The sequence below is a fragment of the Haliotis rufescens genome, unplaced genomic scaffold, assembly GCF_023055435.1.
Source record: "Haliotis rufescens isolate VD_foot unplaced genomic scaffold, xgHalRufe1.0.p SCAF_4, whole genome shotgun sequence".
In the NCBI taxonomy this organism is placed as follows: Eukaryota; Metazoa; Mollusca; class Gastropoda; order Lepetellida; family Haliotidae; genus Haliotis; species Haliotis rufescens.
This window is the reverse complement of record NW_025964112.1, coordinates 13,351,943-13,371,905: the sequence shown is the minus strand read 5'-3', so window position 1 is coordinate 13,371,905 and position 19,963 is coordinate 13,351,943. Positions and strand designations below refer to the sequence as shown.

The window sequence follows — 19,963 nt, the reverse complement described above, 5'->3', positions numbered from 1 at the left end:
CGTGGCCTGCCCGGATAGTGGAAGGTCGGAGGATTGATCCCCGTCCGCGTCATACTGAAATACGTTTAAAGTTGGTACTTGTTGTTACCCTGCCTGGCATTATAGGGATTATACAAGGAGTGGTCGGCTCAGAGTCAGTATATTGTGTCTGGACGCGATATCCATGTGTGAACACACGCACGCACGCACGCACGCACGCACGCACGCACGCACACACACACACCCTGAACGCAACGTGAAACCCCATTTCACCTCGCATCCTATTTGAAAGGGTGAACTCCAGTACCTTTTACTTGAGTGCCCGAGTAACCTTTCCGTCCTGAATATACACGTAACATTACACATAAAAGTACGACGCCAATATCATGTTGTGTCTCTGTCTACTCTCGTATGTAGGTCTGTGTGAAATATCCGCGTTGAGAACGGACGACTTGTCGACCTCGTCATGAAATGACCAAGTTGCCACGTGAAACCGGTGTCAACACAATCATTGAAACATCACGTGAAACCTACACGTGCCTAATGTTATATGGCAGTGTAATTTATTGTCAAACAACGATTGTAACTGTATATGGCATGCTATCTCTTCATTGCCTTGCGTTTAGACAATCATTAGTCGTCAGGAATGTACTTGTATTTACTGTAAGTAGTGGTGAGGAAGTTATTATATTTAGATACTCGAATTATGTGTAAACTTCGAGAATAGCATGGATGGATGTCAAGCGTTATAGAAACGCGTGGAATATTCTGTGATGTTCTATAGTGACATTTGACTAGTCAAGTACAATGTGGAAAGTGCTGAAAGCTAGTCAGAGTGGAGAGGGTGTATGCCTGTCTCATCTCACATTTCATCTGACATTACATCAAGACCAGATTTTGTGTGAAGATCACATTTCACCCTGGATTCCTAGCCTAGGCCCATCTTCGGCGAGGTTATTATTAATATGGTCATTGTCATTTCCACTGCTGTCACATTTTATACTGCCATTGAATATTGTACTCCACTCTATTGTAATTGTTGTGCAGTAATTTATATTGATTTGTAAACCTAGTTCATTTTGTAATACAATTGTTGATTGTATACCATTTGCTTGTTGGTTGCTGGTTTCACACTAAGTTACTTTACGTACAGATTTCAGGGTTAACATGTTGTTTCAATTTCTGGGAATCGACACGTAACACAAGGTTCTGCCAAATCCAAAGTTGTTTTAATACCTGAAACCAGGGGTCAATGTCCCTCGATATTACTCGCGCCCTCTTGCCCAGGATTGCACTGGACATTGAACTATACTGTTTTGTACTTTATGTCACCGATGGCAACCTCCTTGCTTTCTCTCAAGACCTACACCAGCTGGTGCACGTAACAAACACGAAAAACGAATATATTTCTTTACAAAACCATACAAAAAAAACAATATATATGTCAATTTACCATTAGTACAAAGTACACAGTACCTGAGAACATATACGAAAATAACTGTAAACATGGGAAAATATAATTCATACTCTGTTTGTGAGCACTATATGTGTGATCATATGAGGACGACAGTGTAATAAAAAAGAAGAAATATTCTGCATTCCCTTTATTCGTAGCATAGTTGAAATATTGGTCCAATCCTCGCTACATCCTTCTACTTTCCTAATGTTTAAAGCAGCATTACAATTAGGTACGAAATCTTAGCTATGTACTGCTCTGCTTTTACTATCCATCATCGGGGCGGTCGGGTAGCCTAGTGGTTAAAGCGTTCGCTCGTCACGCCGAAGACCCGGGTTCGATTCCCGACATGGGTACAATGTGTGAAGCCCATTTCTGGTGTCCCCCGCCGTGATATTGCTGGAATATTGCTAAAAGCGGCGTAAAACCATACTCACTCACTCACTCACTATCCATCATCTACGGTTCGCTGTATATAATTATCCACCTGTGGATGTCGTATTGTACTAGCATGGCTACATAGTTACGATTTTGCAGCCACATTGCAATGAGGTTACACTGAAGTTTACAGTGCATGGCGTCACAATGACAATGGGTGACTTAATGAGTTAACTCTCCTTATTGGTTCCTCAAAACAACAAGACTCGGTTCATAACCTGCATGGTGTACCACAAAGTGTATCGTTATAGTCACACATTATAAAACAACAGCGTTAAACATTAGAACATTCGAGGACTTGGAATACAGTCGATGGAAGCAAACATGGCCTCTGATTCAGATGTTCACCAGGTTGCAGACACTGTGCTGTGATGACAGGGTGCCTCTTTGCAGCTATACCGACAGAACGTCAATATCAAAGTCAAATATTGGTAATTGTGAATCAAACGGTAATGCAGATGAACTTAAAGCGAAAACCCCTTTCAATGATCATAAGAAATCTCTGCTAAAAGTTAAAAGCAGATTCCATTTACGATTCCGACTATATCACGAGCATGTGGATGAGGATGTGTTTATCAGTCACTATCACCGTAGCCTCGGTCTTAGCACTACGACAGTCTTGTCTCCGATTCCTACAATAGCCTTCAGCGCTAAGATGGCTACCGTATTTCCTCTATTAGACGCCCTGGCTTCTATTTATTTCGGACAAGCCTTTGACCCGGCGTCAATTAGAGGCCCTGCGTCTATTGGAGGCCCGGCTTCTATTAATACCCCCATTTCACTATGACCACGAATTTAGGTCCCAAAAAGGGATTAATAATTGTATCAATTGATCGACCCGGCGTCTATTAGAGGCCCGGCTTCTTTTTTTTCACTGAACAATTGACCCGGCTTCTATTAGAGGCCGGCGTCTATTAGAGGCATGTTGATATGTTGATTCGAGTCATGATCATAAAGTAAACTAACCTTGTGCCGTTGTGGGTAGATTCTGGGTGTTGGAGGTGGTGTTGGGGGTGTTGGAGATGGTGGTGGGCATGGTGGTGGTCGTTCCCGGCAAGTTGAAGGTAAACAGGAGAAAGTGGATCAGTAGTGGACACATCTCGTAGAAGTCGGGGATGGTGAGGGAGTTGTTGGCCGTCCCTAACATCATATGTAGCAGGTTCGTTGCGTTCCACACCTTTAACATATCACTCACCATGTTCACATGGCGCCAAGCTTTATTCATATCAGGTACATATATATCGTTGATATGCTACAAGGACGTGGGAGGGTATGTCTGACCTCCCAAGGAAATCGAAGCTTGTATTATGTTAAAATCCGTAATGCACGTCACATTTCTAAAGCATTCGTGACCAACTCGTGTTATTCCGGGACAAGCCGAATAGCAACTCGTGCCACGCTCATGACCATTTTTGCGACCAGGTTCCGCCTTAGCGCAAACGGGCATACCTAAAACAACTGTCAACTCGTTGCGTAATGGTTCATTTACGTTTCCGCATATATTATTTATATTTCAGATGCAATTTAAAGCAATTTTGGTATATTTTTAGATGTAAGACATATGTAAAATCAAAAAATATTTCTGAGGGATTATTTGACGAAGAACTTGAAATCATACGCGCATTCTGATTGGTTTGTCGTATTTTCGCGCATGACATTCATCGATAGGGGGACGAGTCTTCTTGCAGGTTACGGAAAGGGACGAGTGTTGACGAATGATTTCTAAAGAGGATCATGTCCCTGGTCAGACCAGGTTCCCGGCAACCAGTTCTTGTTCGGTGACTTGGCTGTTTGTTTTCAGGTTTGTTTGTTATTACCGCACTCAGCAATATTCCAACTATATGACGGCGGTCTGTAAATAATCGAGTCTGGACAAGACAATCCAGTTATTGACATCATGAGCGTCGATCCACGCAATTTGGATACGATGACATGCATCAACCAAGTCAGCCAGCCTGACCACCCGATCCTCTTACGATAATTGTGGGTTGCTGAAGACCTATTCTACCCCGGCTGTTTGGGTGTCATCGTACGGTGTTGGCATGGATCGTCGATGTAAATACTAGCGGTGGTAGATAACGTTGTAAACATAGTTTTACTTATAGTCAGTGGCAGCAAATGATTCAAGTTACTAGTAAGAAATAGCAAGTGTTGTCGTGGCCAGATTGAACAGCGGTCGGCTAAGTCGAGTGGAGCTTTCCAAAAAGGTTTTGTATTATAATGTAATTAGAGGTATCTGCCCTTGTTGTATACTATACATGAACATGGCAGGCTCGTCTGTTCTTGAACGTTTTGGATAAGACAGTTCTATAACGTTGGATACCAATATAAGAGCAAGATTCGAGATTCAAGATTCAAGGCCTTTTCGACCTTTTCGGTAAAAGATTGAAATGCTACCAGCTTCAACACTATTCTCGATTAAAGAACGAAGACAAGCCTCTTTCAACCAACAGTGACAATAGTCTAAACAATAGTGAGTGCACAACAATAATCCTAGAGTCTGCAACTTATCACTGAGGGTCATTTATTTGATCCAATGTATTGCCAACCTAAAACTGTGTGTCAGTATATATTTTATTGATTAGTCATTGATCTTGTGTGGACAATTACTGATTTACAAGTTAGTTCTATGCGAGCCGATTCCTGGGGTAATTCTCCTTTTTAATTTGAAAATCACCTCGTAACAATATCAGTCTATGTATTGTCTGGTCCAGACTCGATTATCTACAGGCTGCTATTATATAGCGGAAATATTGCTGGGTGCGCCGTAAAATAATATACAAACTGTGAGTGAGTATGGTTTTACCCCGCTTTTAGCAATATTTCAGCAATATCAAGCGGGGGACACCAGAAATGGGCTTCACATATTGTACCCATGTCGGGAATCGAACCCGGGTCTTCGGCGTGACGAGCGAACGCTTTAAACCACTAGGCTACCCGACCGCCCCTAACATACAAACAAGCAAACGTGACTTTAATTCTATACTTACATATTTGGGGGAATGATAGTTGTGAGAGAAGGGGAGGTAATGATGACTGTCTGGAGGCATATAGAACCTCTTAGACCTAGGTTTGTTCTTGTACTTGTCTTTCCCCGGACGTAGGGTATTCGTGGTACCACCAGACACATGGGCATTGCGCATAATTGTTTTTGTACCGGAACGAAGGGTTGATATCCTGATAGTAGAGGTTTCAGCAACAGGACTTGTGAAACCTTGCATGGGGTGAGTACTGCTCATCCCATGCAAATGTCCTTGACTGCCAACACGTCCAGGTCGGCGAGTAGCACTTGCGGTATGTTGAGTAAAAAGACTATACCCTGAGCCGCTGTTCTTCTTTGTTGCAGTACGACCTCCTCCAGCGGTTGCCGGAGACGTCCGTTCACGATGTCTGTGTTCCCATTGGGTAAGCGGCTGTGTATTATGCTTGGGTATCATTCCGTTAGGGCTGTGTCCAGAAGAACCGTATGGATTAAGTGCGTTGCCGTTTTCACCTGGACCATGGCCTTCTGGCCGATGATGGCTACCACCAGAATCCACAAATCCTGGTTCGGCTAAACTCGGACCCCAGGGTGGTTCCTGGCCAAGTCCATGTGGGGGTGGTGTGCCTCTGACTCGTTCCAGGTCATGTTGCAGCTCTGTTCCTCTGGGTGGTTCCTGGCCAGGTCCACGTGGGGGTGGTGTGCCTCTGACTTGTTCCAGGTCATGTTGCAGCTCTGTTCCTCTGGGTGGTTCCTGGCCAGGTCCACGTGGGGGTGGTGTGCCTCTGACTTGTTCCAGGTCATGTTGCAGCTCTGTCCCTCTGGGTGGTTCCTGGCCAGGTCCATGTGGGGGTGGTGTGCCTCTGACTTGTTCCAGGTCATGTTGCAGCTCTGTTCCTCTGGGTGGTTCCTGGCCAGGTCCATATGGGGGTGGTGTGCCTCTGACTTGTTCCAGGTCATGTTGCAGCTCTGTTCTTCTGGGTGGTTCCTGGCCAGGTCCACGTGGGGGTGGTGTGCCTCTGACTTGTTCCAGGTCATGTTGCAGCTCTGTTCCTCTGGGTGGTTCCTGGCCAGGTCCATGTGGGGGTGGTGTGCCTCTGACTTGTTCCAGGTCATGTTGCAGCTCTGTTCCTCTGGGTGGTTCCTGGCCAGGTCCATATGGGGGTGGTGTGCCTCCGACTTGTTCCAGGTCATGTTGGAGCGGTGTTCTTCTGGGTGGTTCCTGGACAGGTCTGTGTGGGCGTCCTGGGTCTACCAAGGAGCATGGCACGGGGTACATCAGACTGGGGTCAGAGTGGCCGAAGGTCCTTGTGTCTAGGACTGCGGCGTGGTGCGGATGGAACTTCTGAGTGTGGTGGGGAGCAGTCGAATGGGTGAGAGGCGGGTAGGGGTTACTCAGATTTTGGAGAACCGAGTTCAGGCCTGCAAATATATTAAAGTAAGCAATTATGCTTGATTTGTCTGGCAAAATACATTGGGAATTCAGTGCATCAAACTGCCATTTGCATTCTCGAAGTTGGTGAGTAAATAAGAAATAGTACAACTTTCTTGATAACAATTTCTGGTTTATCGCAGAAATAATTTCTAATCAACAGAGATCAAAGGAATCATGACTATGCTTGCCGGGGTCGGGTGGTCAGGCTTGCTGACTTGGTTGATAGATGTCGTTAATCCCAATTGCATGGATCGATGCTCATGATGTCAATCACTGGGTTGTCTGGTCCAGACTCGATTATTTACAGCCCAGCGTCAAATAGCTGTAATATTGCTGAGTGCGGCGTTAAACAACAAACAAACATCTCGTCTGCCTTTGACGATCTAATCGAGCAATATACCTTTCTTTATTAGCATCCAATCAGCTTGTCACAACTTTTCCTTATCCTTACTGTACATCGGGCTTCAGCCAATCTTCTCTGTGCTACTTGTTATCAATTACCTCTTGTTGTTAATGTTAATCTGCTTCTATCACAACATATCAGGCATATATACCGCTCTTCACTCAGTTGTGGTCACTCTAGCTCGTAAGAATCTTCATCTAAAGGTCGCTGTATGCAATAAACCAGAGTTGTTATCAACAAAGTTGTACGATTTCTCATAAAACTGTCAGTTTGGTGTGTCGGTCCGTTGTAAACGTGAATCATTTTACACTTCCTCCTGCGTTCATGCCTTCCCGAGGCAAGGGAGGGCAAGTTCCTGTTAAAATCCAGTTTGCACCCTTCCCGAAATCGGCTGGAATTCGTGACTCGCTCACAGCACCATCAGTGGTTATAACAAATTATGTCCCTTCTATGTCCCTCCTGTTGACAAAATCAGATTCCACCTCTCATATCCCTTATTTTTGCTTCAAACAAAATGGCGGAGCGCAGTCAAGACGATCTAATCGATAATCTCTGTAAGGTCTATCTTGTAATAAAACGGTTCTTACTTCGCGAAGTGCACCCTATCACTTGAGCACGTTAATGAAAAACATGAAAAGATTTGGAAAATATCGGTCTACGTCCAGTTAGAGGTACACGTGCTTTGCGAAACATGCAATCGACCCCGCACGCAACAGGATCTCGATTTCGTTATGCGAGTTTTGATTGGACCATGCATGGACTCATTAGGCCAGTTAACTGCCTAATTCAGCAAGGGTGGAAACTGGACTTTTATAGTCAGTTAACTCCCTTGCCTCGGGAATATGACATTCCTGACACACCATAAAGTAAATGAACTAAAATCCACATCACTCACTACATCATTTTTAGTAGTTCATATATTCAGATATCTAAATTATGGGGGCGGTCGGGTAGCCTAGTGGTTAAAGCGTTGGCTCGTCACGCCGAAGACCCGGGTTCGATTCCCGACATAGGTACAATGTGTTAAGCCCATTTCTGGTGTCCCCCGCCGTGATATTGCTGGAATATTGCTAAAAGCGGCGTAAAACCATACTCACTCACTCACTCACTCATGAGAAACGTAAGCTAGCTGCAGTGCTTGGCACGTGTCATTACCGTCTTTTCCCATGTGCCACGAGTAGGACTGCTGTGCTGACGAGTCCCCGAATACTCTGAAGATGTCTTCAGTGTACTGGATGTCACACCTCTGCCTAGGGTCCGTCAGTATGCGATGTCCTGGGGCACACACCAGCGAAGAGTTAGGCCACCCATTATGCAAATTTCTTTGTTTACGGATTTGTATGCGAAAATCGTGACATGAAAAAACATTTTTGATTTAACTTTTGCGTTTCAAAAGTTGTCAGCAGCACCAGTGTCATTATACTTTTCTCGTTGGTGTTTCAGCTTAACAGACTGCATGCACACTGTTTGTGGATCCGTGAAGATCCGGGGTAGAATAGGTCTTCAGCAACCCATGCTTGCTGTTAAAGGCGACTATGCTTGTCGTAAGAGGCGACTAACGAGATCGGGTGGTCAGGCTTGCTGACTTGGTTGATGCATGTCATCGCTTCCCACTTGCGTGGATCGATGCTCATGATGTCAATCACTTGATTGTCTGGTCCAGACTCTATTATTCATAGACCGCCGCAATATAGCTGGAATATTGCTGAGTGCGGCGCTAAACAATAATCGAACAAACAAATAACAGTGGTCTGCGTGAACACTGTAGACGTATGTAGACCATGAACCACTGTAGATGTATGTAGACCATGAACCACTGTAGATGTATGTAGACCATGAATCACTGAAGATGTATGTAGACCATGAACCACTGTAGACGTATGTAGACCATGAACCACTGTAGATGCATTTAGACCATGAACCACTGTAGATGTATGTAGACCATGAACCACTGTAGATGTATGTAGACCATGAACCACTGTAGATGTATTTAGACCATGGCCACTGTAGATGTATGTAGACCATGAACCACTGTAGATGTATGTAGACCATGAACCACTGTAGATGTATGTAGACCATGAACCACTGTAGATGTATGTAGACCATGAACCACTGTAGACGTATGTAGACCATGAACCACTGTAGTTGTATGTAGACCATTAACCACTGTAGATGTATGTAGACCACGTACCACTGTAGATGTATGTAGACCATGAACCACTGTAGATGTATGTAGACCATGAACCACTGTAGATGTATGTAGACCATGAACCACTGTAGTTGTATGTAGACCATGAACCACTGTAGATGTATGTAGACCATGAACCACTGTAGATGTATGTAGACCATGAACCACTGTAGATGTATGTAGACCATGAACCACTGTAGATGTATGTAGACCATGAACCACTGTAGACGTATGTAGACCATGAACCACTGTAGTTGTATGTAGACCATTAACCACTGTAGATGTATGTAGACCATGAACCACTGTAGATGTATGTAGACCATGAACCACTGTAGATGTATGTAGACCATGAACCACTGTAGATGTATGTAGACCATGAACCACTGTAGATGTATGTAGACCATGAACCACTGTAGGCGTATGTAGACCATGAACCACTGTAGATGTATGTAGACCATGAACCACTGTAGATGTATGTAGACCATGAACCACTGTAGATGTATGTAGACCATGAACCACTGTAGATGTATGTAGACCATGAACCACTGTAGACGTATGTAGACCATGAACCACTGTAGTTGTATGTAGACCATGAACCACTGTAGATGTATGTAGACCATGAACCACTGTAGATGTATGTAGACCATGAACCACTGTAGATGTATGTAGACCATGAACCACTGTAGATGTATGTAGACCATGAACCACTGTAGACGTATGTAGACCATGAACCACTGTAGTTGTATGTAGACCATGAACCACTGTAGATGTATGTAGACCATGAATCACTGTAGACGTATGTAGACCATGAACCACTGTAGATGTATGTAGACCATGAACCACTGTAGATGTATGTAGACCATGAACCACTGTAGACGTATGTAGACCATGAACCACTGTAGTTGTATGTAGACCATGAACCACTGAAGATGTATGTAGACCATGAACCACTGTAGACGTATGTAGACCATGAACCACTGTAGACGTATGTAGACCATGAACCACTGTAGATGTATGTAGACCATGAACCACTGTAGATGTATGTAGACCATGAACCACTGTAGGCGTATGTAGACCATGAACCACTGTAGGCGTATGTAGACCATGAACCACTGTAGATATATGTAGACCATGAACCACTGTAGATGTATGTAGACCATGAACCACTGTAGATGTATGTAGACCATGAACCACTGTAGACGTATGTAGACCATGAACCACTGTAGATGTATGTAGACCATGAACCACTGTAGATGTATGTAGACCATGAACCACTGTAGATGTATGTAGACCATGAACCACTGTAGATGTATGTAGACCATGAACCACTGTAGATGTATGTAGACCATGAACCACTGTAGATGTATGTAGACCATGAACCACTGTAGACGTATGTAGACCATGAACCACTGTAGATGTATGTAGACCATGATCAGCTGTAGACGTATGTAGACCATGAGACCATGTGCAGAGTTGCGTCCCTTGGGCACGCCAGAAACCTATGATTGTGGGTTCGAATCCCGGTTCGCCCTGATTATGTTTCTAGGTTTGTCAGCACCATACCCGTGCTCGTGGGTTTCACCGAAGTGGTAAACGTCTGAGACCTGCATCACTTCGGGCTTTCCTCCCACATTAAGCTGACACGCCGTGATATGCATGGGATACTGTTAAAAAACGGCGTTAAACCCAACTCACTCACTCACTCCAATACCCTCAACTGTGGAATATAAAATTTGAAGCTAAGGTACATATGTCATTGTGCCAGAATGTGTTGTTTTCGGGAGTCGACCTACCTTGAATGAGATGTGTGATTATGTTCCTATAGCAAGGACACATATCCATAGATTCCCATTGGTTGCTAGGGCTGGCAAATTGGGTGCACTGCAACGTACAGGACAATGTTAACATAGCAAAGAAGAAGGAAAGAAGGGATTTCCTACCATATATTTACTTTTGGTTGTTCCTGTGCAATTTTCATAAAAATGAAATCATTAACTTAAAAGGATTCTTTTTTCCTTTGTCACTTCAAGTTAGTGAGTATAAGAATTTACCAAGAATTTGAGCACACAAATGGTTTACAGTTAATGGGGCACTAGACTCGGGCAAACGTTTAAGTCGTTCTAACACCACTTTCTTCATCTGCCAACTCCTATTATATTACATACCGTATTCGACGTAATAAGCGCCCAGGGCGCTCTCAAAATTAGAAATGGGGGGCTTTTAATAGAATGTTATTTTGGTGAAAAAAAAACAGCCTTGAAAGATAATTTTTTGTGGTTTATGCTGACAGCCTGAAATGTTTATATACGACAGATATATTTTTTCCAGAATTTAATTGCGTATTATACGCGAATAAATAAGTCTTTTGTACATTGATCAATCGGAAGGGGTGCTAATTGGGATTGTTCACAAACAAAGATATTAGTAAATATCGCCGTGGGCGCTTATTAGAGCAGGGCCATTATTACGTCGACTATGGTATATCAATCAACCTGTTCATTGCCCTGATTACATAGACGCAATCTGTCAGAATCGAACACGACACTTGCTACAGGCCCAACCCTAGACTGATAGCGATCAACAGCCTAGATATTCGTTAAAGGGAGCCTCTGCTCCACAGTCTGGTACAGTCTAGGTCTAGGTCTGGTCTAGGTCTAGAACTCCAGCCTAGGTGTAGAAAATGGTTATGGATGACTTGAAACAAACTGGCTTGGGCTGCCAAATAATAATAAAATCTGGAGTTCAGAGCTGAACGCTCGCAATAAAGTCAAAGCCACAAATATTTATGCCGTCCCCGTCCTTTCGTATTCTTTTGGTGTTGTTCATTTGACGAAACAAGAAATTCAAAGTATTGACCTACTCACACGAAGAACCATGTGAGACAATAGATCAAACCAACCTTCTCTCAATAGCTATTATTTACCAATTATAAAGGGGGGGGGGGGGGGGGGGGTGCGTGGTTTGCTTAAAGTGGAGGCTCTTTATGATCGAATTGTATTGTGCACTTTTGCACACATTTATTTGTCCGATGATCCTCGTGAGAAGTATGACAAGACTCATGGTGAAAACAAGGCATTCCCATCTCAATGTCAATGTTGATTTTGTTGACGGTTCTGTAGTGCTGGGCGGTACAGAATGAGTAACAGCCAAGCGAAGTGCCATATCAAATTGGCCTAGACTTAGTTTTTCAGGGAGAGGCTATATGAACGACCACTGTATTGAGTTCATGAGCAGTGTGTTGAGATAAACAGCAACCCTGTAGAGTTCCTCGCTTGGATGAAGTCGGCTGGCCTGAAAAGTGAAACAGAAGGCTTTCCGCTGCTACTCAAGACCAGTCACTTCCCACTCGAAACCGTCAATGTGTGATTTTGCATCAAAATGTTAATATGAAATGTAGATTATGCAATGAATTTGATGCGTCTGCCCAACACATTGTCATGGGATGCCCAGCTCTGGCACAAACACAGTATCTTATGCGACATGATGAAGTGGCTCGATCCTTTTATTACCGTCTTCGCCATGCTTGTGGTTTTGTCACAGGGGTCCATCCATGGTACGACCAAGGTGATGTAGAGGGCGTAATGGATAATGATAAATACAAAATTCTTTGGAATAGGCCCTTATACAGCCTCAGACGTATCCAGACGTACAAACTGGATCCTGCCCTTTTTGATAAATCCAATGAAATCATGGAAATTACGCGGACCTCGCTTTCGAAATGTCACGCTTGCATCCCAAATACCAAGTTGTCTGACTCCCTATTGTTCTCGGTGCCTTAGGTTTGGTACCTCCCAATCTGTTGACTGACATCGGGAGAGTACCCGGGTTTGCTACCAGGAATACAGCCCTTCTGACAATCTGTGTAATGCAGAAGGCTGCAGTGTTTTGGGAGTCTCCACATTTTCTGTAAAGTTCTCAGATGGTTTGACTAGGCAGCGCTTCCTGGGAGAAGTACCATTCGCTGTCTGGGCTGCGTGTAGAGGGGGCAAGGGCCCTAAGCTGTTGGTGAGCCTAACAACCCTGACTGTGCCAGGATCAACCAAACCCTATCTGCTGCATTTATTTATTTTAATCTGTACACGATCACCCATCAATCTACTCTCCGTTACCAACGGTGCTTAAAGAGGGGCAAGGCTCGACTTATTGGCAGTCTTTGCTGGTTCAAATTCATTATTTCATTATGTATATTAATTTGGCAGTAACCGATATCCCTAAGTAAACAGAAAAACGTCCACGTTTCACAAATGGAATTTATTGCAATGTCTATACCAAGGAAGAAATTTGGCACCAGAGTCTCCCTTTAATATCGCCTGATTTGTGACGGATGTGCACTACACAGAACACAGGGTCAAGTGTCACCACCAGCCGGACCTAGCATAGGAGCTAATTTCCCTCAATGTTAATATCAGTTAACCATGTGTCGGTTCTATGTATGTATGTACGTATATATTCAGGGTAAGGTACAATCAGATAAGGAAGTTATTAAACTAACTAGAACTTACAAGCCCTGTGGTCATTGGTTGATAAGCACCTACCTTCCGCCTCATGGAGAACGCAACATTCGCCGGACATCCATTCCATATACGGTGGCGGATCAGTTCCGGTCTCCACAAAGAGGCCACCTTGTACATGAGGTATGGCATTGGTAGTTCACAGTCGTGTGGTGGGCCGGGCTGAGGTGGCAGGTGAAAACATGGGATAGTTTCTATTTGTAAGGAAAACACCACAAGCCGTTTCATCAGATCGGGGTCGGGGCACACCGTCGAGTTTCGGGACAGAATGTCGTTCTGTATCTGTGCAAAAGAAAAACAAACTAAGTCTGAATTGGGCCAGTGTCTTGGCCCAGCCGAACCGATGTCGGTAAAATAGTTCCTTAATGGGTATTAAATACCATTGTTGTTGGGGACCGACCATTTCATATTTTCTTCTGCTACATCTACAAAACCAGATATGTAATTAAATCCATGAGCCTAATTAAACAAAAGTAAAAACATCTGGCAACAATGTATATTTTGTGCCGACATTTTCTTTTTTTTCAACAGTCTGAAGCATAATTATTTTTCAAGCCACATATCAGAAAATCAAATGGTCGGTCCCTTACTTCTGATCCGTCATACAAATATCCTCAAACTAAAATAACTTTTCGTTAGGTTTGGTAGCGGATATTGCATTGCACTGCACTGATTACACACAACGTTGCGTTTCAGTAAAAAGCGGGGGGGGGCTCGATAGTAGCGCGACCAGTGGATATTACGAGATATGTTCCGCCTACTGACCAATCAGATTCCACCTCTCACATCACTTGCATTTGCTTAAAAAAAAATGGTGGCGGCCTGTCCATTCGTGACCAACTCGTGTTATTCCGGGACAAGCCGAATAGCGACTCATGCCCCGCTCATGACCATTTTTGCGACCGGGTTCCGTCTAAGCGCAAACGGGCATACCTAAAACAACTGTCAACTCGTTGCGTAATGGTTCAATTACATTTCCCCATATATTATAGATATTTCAGATGCAATTTAAAGCACATCGGGACATGCGGAATTATACAGTATGATTGAACACATTTAAGTGTGTCTTTGGTATATTTTTAGATGTAAGACATATGTAAAACAAAAAAATATTTCTGAGGGATTATTTGTCAAAGAACTTGAAATCATACGCGCATTCTGATTGTTTTTTTCGTATTTTCGCACATAACATTCATCGATAGGGGGAAGAGTCTTCTTGCAGGTTACGGAAAGGGACGAGTGTTGACGAATGGAATGCGTCCAGTCAAGGCGATCTGATCGATAATCATGATCTATTTTGTAATAAAACGCGTACGGGTCTTACCTCGTGAAATGCATCAAATCACTTGAGCACCCTCATTAAAAAGATGAAAAGATTTGGAAAATACCTGTCGACGCCCAGTTGGCGGTACACATGTTCTGCAAATCCTGCAGTCGACCGAAATCGTCACGGCAGTCGCCATGCTGTTGTTGTCCGCAACGAACTGGATGTCTATATTCGCTACTCGATTTTGATTGGACCTACTCTCCTACCCAGAGTACCTTGCGGACAGCAACGTACCTCTGGTACAGGCCAGCCCCATGTGGCGATTCGTCACATCTTACACAGTCCTTTCAAGATATGTTTTTGATCTGTTTCATTTTTGACGAATCTACACATTTAGATTAACATATGTCATTGAATGGTTAACTTTCATAAAGAAAATGTCCCACAACATGAAGAACTATTTCCATTAGTGTAGGTATCCTGTGTTTACATTGTTTGTACGGCTCCGCCTGCTGTCATCGAAGCCCTACGAACTAGCGATAAGGCCACTTTGATGTTTAAAGAGACATCCCTCCCTCACAGGTCTCCGGTAACTTATCCTAGTCGACCTTGTGATTATATCAATCACTGGTTTGTCTGGTTCAGACTCAATTATTTACAGGCCGCTGTGATGCAGCTGGAATAGTACTGACCGTGGCGTTAAACAAAAAACAAACAAACAAACAAACAACAGCCAGCGCACCTGTTGACACGTGTAGCTGACCCCTGGACATCGTATATTCTTGATCCTCCGGTCACAGTCAAAGCCCTGAAGCACCACCTCAACTAGCACCCGCCTTTGTTCGTCGGCACTCCTGCCCTGCACCCCGAGTACCTCCCAGTGGAACTGCCCAATTTGGGGACACTCGTCACGGCTCGTGAAGTGTTGGAAGTCGCGACACTGTGATGACGTCATAGCAATGCACCCAAGAAACAGTCCAAATAAGGGCAGGTCATACATCTGAAAATTGGATTGATTATAATTGTAATTATTGATTAAATACCGGTACATATAAGGAATCGTTGTCCAGGTGAGTGAATGACTTGGTTTTAACGCCGCTTTGAACATTATTTATATAACGGCGTGTCAGCTTAATGTGGGAGGAAAGCCCGAAGTGATGCAGGTCTCAGACGTTTACCACTTCGGTGAAACCCACGAGCACAGGTATGGTGCTGACAAACCTAGAAACATAATCGGGGCGAACCGGGATTCTAACCAACCATTATAGGTTTCTGGCGTGCCCAAAGGACGCAACTCTGCACAGTGAAATGCAGCACCTTAGACAACTGGGCCACCCGCCAGGTTTAGTCATGCGTTGGTGAAGTACGCTTGGTTTCAGACATTAACATATATGCATTCACAAAGAGTGGCTTGGGTTAAACGCTTCTTTGAGCAGTGTTTCAGTTATATTACGTCGTGTTACCACTTTCGTGAAATCCAAAAGCAAGGATATGGTGCCGGCAAAACCTATAAACATAACCAGGGCGTAACAGGATTCGAACCAACGATCATAGGTTTCTGGCTCGTATGAGGGACGCAACTCTGCATAACAAAAAGGGGCGCCTTTGACTTGGCCATACCTGTGACCCTCATAGGGCAAGAACCATAGCTATATTGTCAACTTGTGACGCAACGAATTATTTCGTTTATCCGTTCGGTAACAATGGAGGAACGGTAGCATAGTGGTTAAAGCGTTCGCTATTGACGCCGAAGTCCATGATTCCATAATCACATGCAAACGATATGTAAAGCCCGTGTTGGGGCTGGTGTTCTCTGTCATGGAATATTGTTAAAGACGGCTTCACTCTCAGAAGGCAACATGACTACCATTGTATACTCGTTTTGCAATAACGTTTGCAAATATGACTCGATGATACATACGTGCAAAGAGCATGCTATTTACCCTATTTACTTAAGGGTGACGTTGTGTTTCATACTGAGCTTTTGTCGTTCCCTTGTAGTCATACATTAAAGGAGGACTGTGCTCTACAGTCTAACCCTTGTTCGGTCAAGGTCTCGACATGCAGGTAAGTTCTATGTGTGTAACTGAGATATTGTCTCTGGAGAGCTAGCTAGCGGGAAGAAGGTATCTACAAATATCCTTCTAATTACTTATAAAATCAAACAAGACGAATACGCCATCAAACAAAACAGTTGTCCTCGATCACATTCCTTGTCATTTCATTATCATCTTGGACTATTATATCTTCCGGTGTGCCATCGGCCTACATTTCAAATGGCCTTACTGTTTGTTTTTGAAACAATAGTTTGGAAGTCCTTCTCTCAAGTTACACCGTTTATTTACCAGAAACAAGACATGAAGAAAATGTACATCCGGATACCGTCCGGAAACCTTCCAGATACCTTCAGCAACTTTCAACCAACATTTCTTGGTATTTTCCAGATACTTTTTTATGTGTTTCACACTTAAGTGAACAAAATGCAGCCCCCAAATTTTGACATTTTTTTTGAAGGTTTCCGGAAGGTATCCGGGCCGGATCCAAAGTGGGAAGGTATCCGGAAGGTTTCCGGATGACGGACACCTACACTTTTTTTTGCTGTGTAAACACGTGGGATTTCAACTTGCAAATATTAGCGTATGGGGTTGTACACAGTTGTTCACAGCGGTGGCGGTGTTGCGCAGCTACTGTATAGAGGACGCCGATAATCAGATCCTTTACTCCAGTTTCGTCAAACGTAATGAGGTATCTCATAGGAGTTAAACATTTGATTGTATTGAGATTAGAACGCGATCATAAAATTAACAACCATTATACATGTGCTATGATCACATCAGAAGGTCAACGACCATTGTTCCTTGATCACATCAGAGGGTCAACAACCATTATACCATGATCACATCGGGAGGTCAACAACCATTATTTCATGATCACGTCAGAGGGTAAACAGCCATTATACTATGATCACATCAGAAGGTCAACGGCCATTACTTCTTGATCACATCAGAGGGTCAACGGCCATTACTTCTTGATCACATCAGAGGGTCAACGGCCATTATTTCTTGATCACATCAGAGAGTCAACGGCCGTTATACCATGATCACATCAGAGGGCCAACAACCATTATACCATGTTCACATCAAAAGGTCAACAACCATTATTTCTTGATCACATCAGGGGGTAAACGGCCACTATACTCTCATCACATCAGAAGGTCAACAACCAATATTCCATGATCACATCGGAGGTTCAACGACCATTATACCACAATCACATCAGAGCGCCAACAACCATTATACCATGATCGCATAAGAAGGTCAACAACCATTATACCATGATCACATCAGAGGGTCAACGGTCATTATTTCTTGATCACATCAGAGAGTCAACGGCCGTTATACCATGATCACATCAGAGGGTCAACAACTATAAAACCATGATCACATCAGAAGGTCAACAACCATTATTTCTTGATCACATCAGAGGGTCAACAACCATTATTTCTTGATCAGATCAGAGGGTCAACGGCCATTATACCATGATAACATCAGAGGGTCAACGGTCATTATTTCTTGATCACATCAGAGGGTCAACGGCCGTTATACCATGATCACATCAGAGGGTCAACAACCATTATTTCTTGATCACATCAGAGGGTCAACAACTATTATTTCTTGATCAGATCAGAGGGTCAACGGCCATTATACCATGATAACATTAGAGGGTCAACAACGATTATACCATCAAATCAGAGGATCAACGACCATTATACCATTATCACAGTAGAAGGTTAACAACCATTATTTCTTGATCACATCAGAAGATCAACAACCATTTTAACATGATCACATCAGAAGGTCAACAACCATTATTTCTTGATCACATCAGAGGGTCAACGGCAATTATACCATAATCACATCAGAAGGTCAACAACCGTTATTTCTTGATCACATCAGAGGGTCAACGGCCACTGTACTATGATCACATCAGAGGGTCAACAACCATTATACAATGATCACATCGGAAGGTCAACGACCATTATTATTCCATGATCACATCGGAGGGTCAACAACCATTATACCATTTTGACATCAGAGGATCAACGACCATTATGCCATTATCACATCAAAGGATCAACGACCATTATACCATGATCACATCAGGGGGTCAACGACCATTATTCCTTGATCACATCAGAAGGTCAACAACCATTATTTCTTAATCACATCAGAGGGTCAACAACCATTATACCATGATCACATCAGAGGATCATCAACCATTATTTCTTGATCACATCAAAGGGTCAACGGCCATTATACCATGATCACATCAGAGGATCATCAACCATTATTTCTTGATCACATCAAAGGGTCAACGGCCATTATACCATGATCACATCAGAAGGTCAACAACCATTATACCATGATCACATCAGAGGGTCAACGGTCATTATTTCTTGATCACATCAGAGAGTCAACGGCCGTTATACCATGATCACATCAGAGGGTCAACAACCATTATTTCTTGATCAGATCAGAGGGTCAACGGCCATTATACCATGATAACATCAGAGGGTCAACAACGATTATACCATCACATCAGAGGATCAACGACCATTATACCATTATCACAGTAGAAGGTTAACAACCATTATTTCTTGATCACATCAGAAGATCAACAACCATTATACCATGATCACATCAGAAGGTCAACGACCATTATTTCTTGATCACATCAGAGGGTCAACGGCCACTATACTATGATCACATCAGAGGGTCAACAACCATTATACCATGATCACATCGGAAGGTCAACGACCATTATTCCATGATCACATCGGAGGGTCAACAACCATTATACCATTTTGACATCAGAGGATCAACGACCATTATGCCATTATCACATCAAAGGATCAACGACCATTATACCATGATCACATCTGGGGGTCAACAACCATTATACCATGATAACATCAGAAGGTCAACGGCCATTATACCATGATCACATCAGAGGATCAACGACCATTATTCCTTGATCACATCAGAAGGTCAACAACCATTATTTCTTGGTCACATCAGAAGGCCAACAACCATTATCCCATGATCACATCAGAGAGTCAACGGCCGGCCGTTATACCATGATCACATCAGAGGGTCAACGGCCATTATACAATGATCACATCAGAGGGTCAACGGCCATTATACCATGATCACATCAGAAGGTCAACAACCATTATTCTTATTCACATCAGAGGGTAAACGGCCACTATACTTTGATCACATCAGAGGGTCAACAACCATTATTTC

General features: G+C 43.4%; 1 protein-coding gene across 1 annotated transcript in view; it reads right to left on the bottom strand.

Annotated features, from left to right (window-relative positions):
- The window catches only part of LOC124111378 (zinc transporter ZIP6-like), a 48,580-nt gene that overhangs the window by 20,013 nt on the left and 8,604 nt on the right, over window positions 1-19,963 (bottom strand). Inside the window, exons 2-7 of the mRNA XM_046471069.2 lie at window positions 15,400-15,657; window positions 13,415-13,672; window positions 10,673-10,760; window positions 7,847-7,966; window positions 4,864-6,275; window positions 2,840-3,050 (exon numbers count right to left, since the gene is read on the bottom strand). Coding sequence (XP_046327025.2) covers window positions 2,840-3,050; window positions 4,864-6,275; window positions 7,847-7,966; window positions 10,673-10,760; window positions 13,415-13,672; window positions 15,400-15,657 — 2,347 coding nt within the window. The remainder of the gene's footprint in view (window positions 1-2,839; window positions 3,051-4,863; window positions 6,276-7,846; window positions 7,967-10,672; window positions 10,761-13,414; window positions 13,673-15,399; window positions 15,658-19,963) is intronic.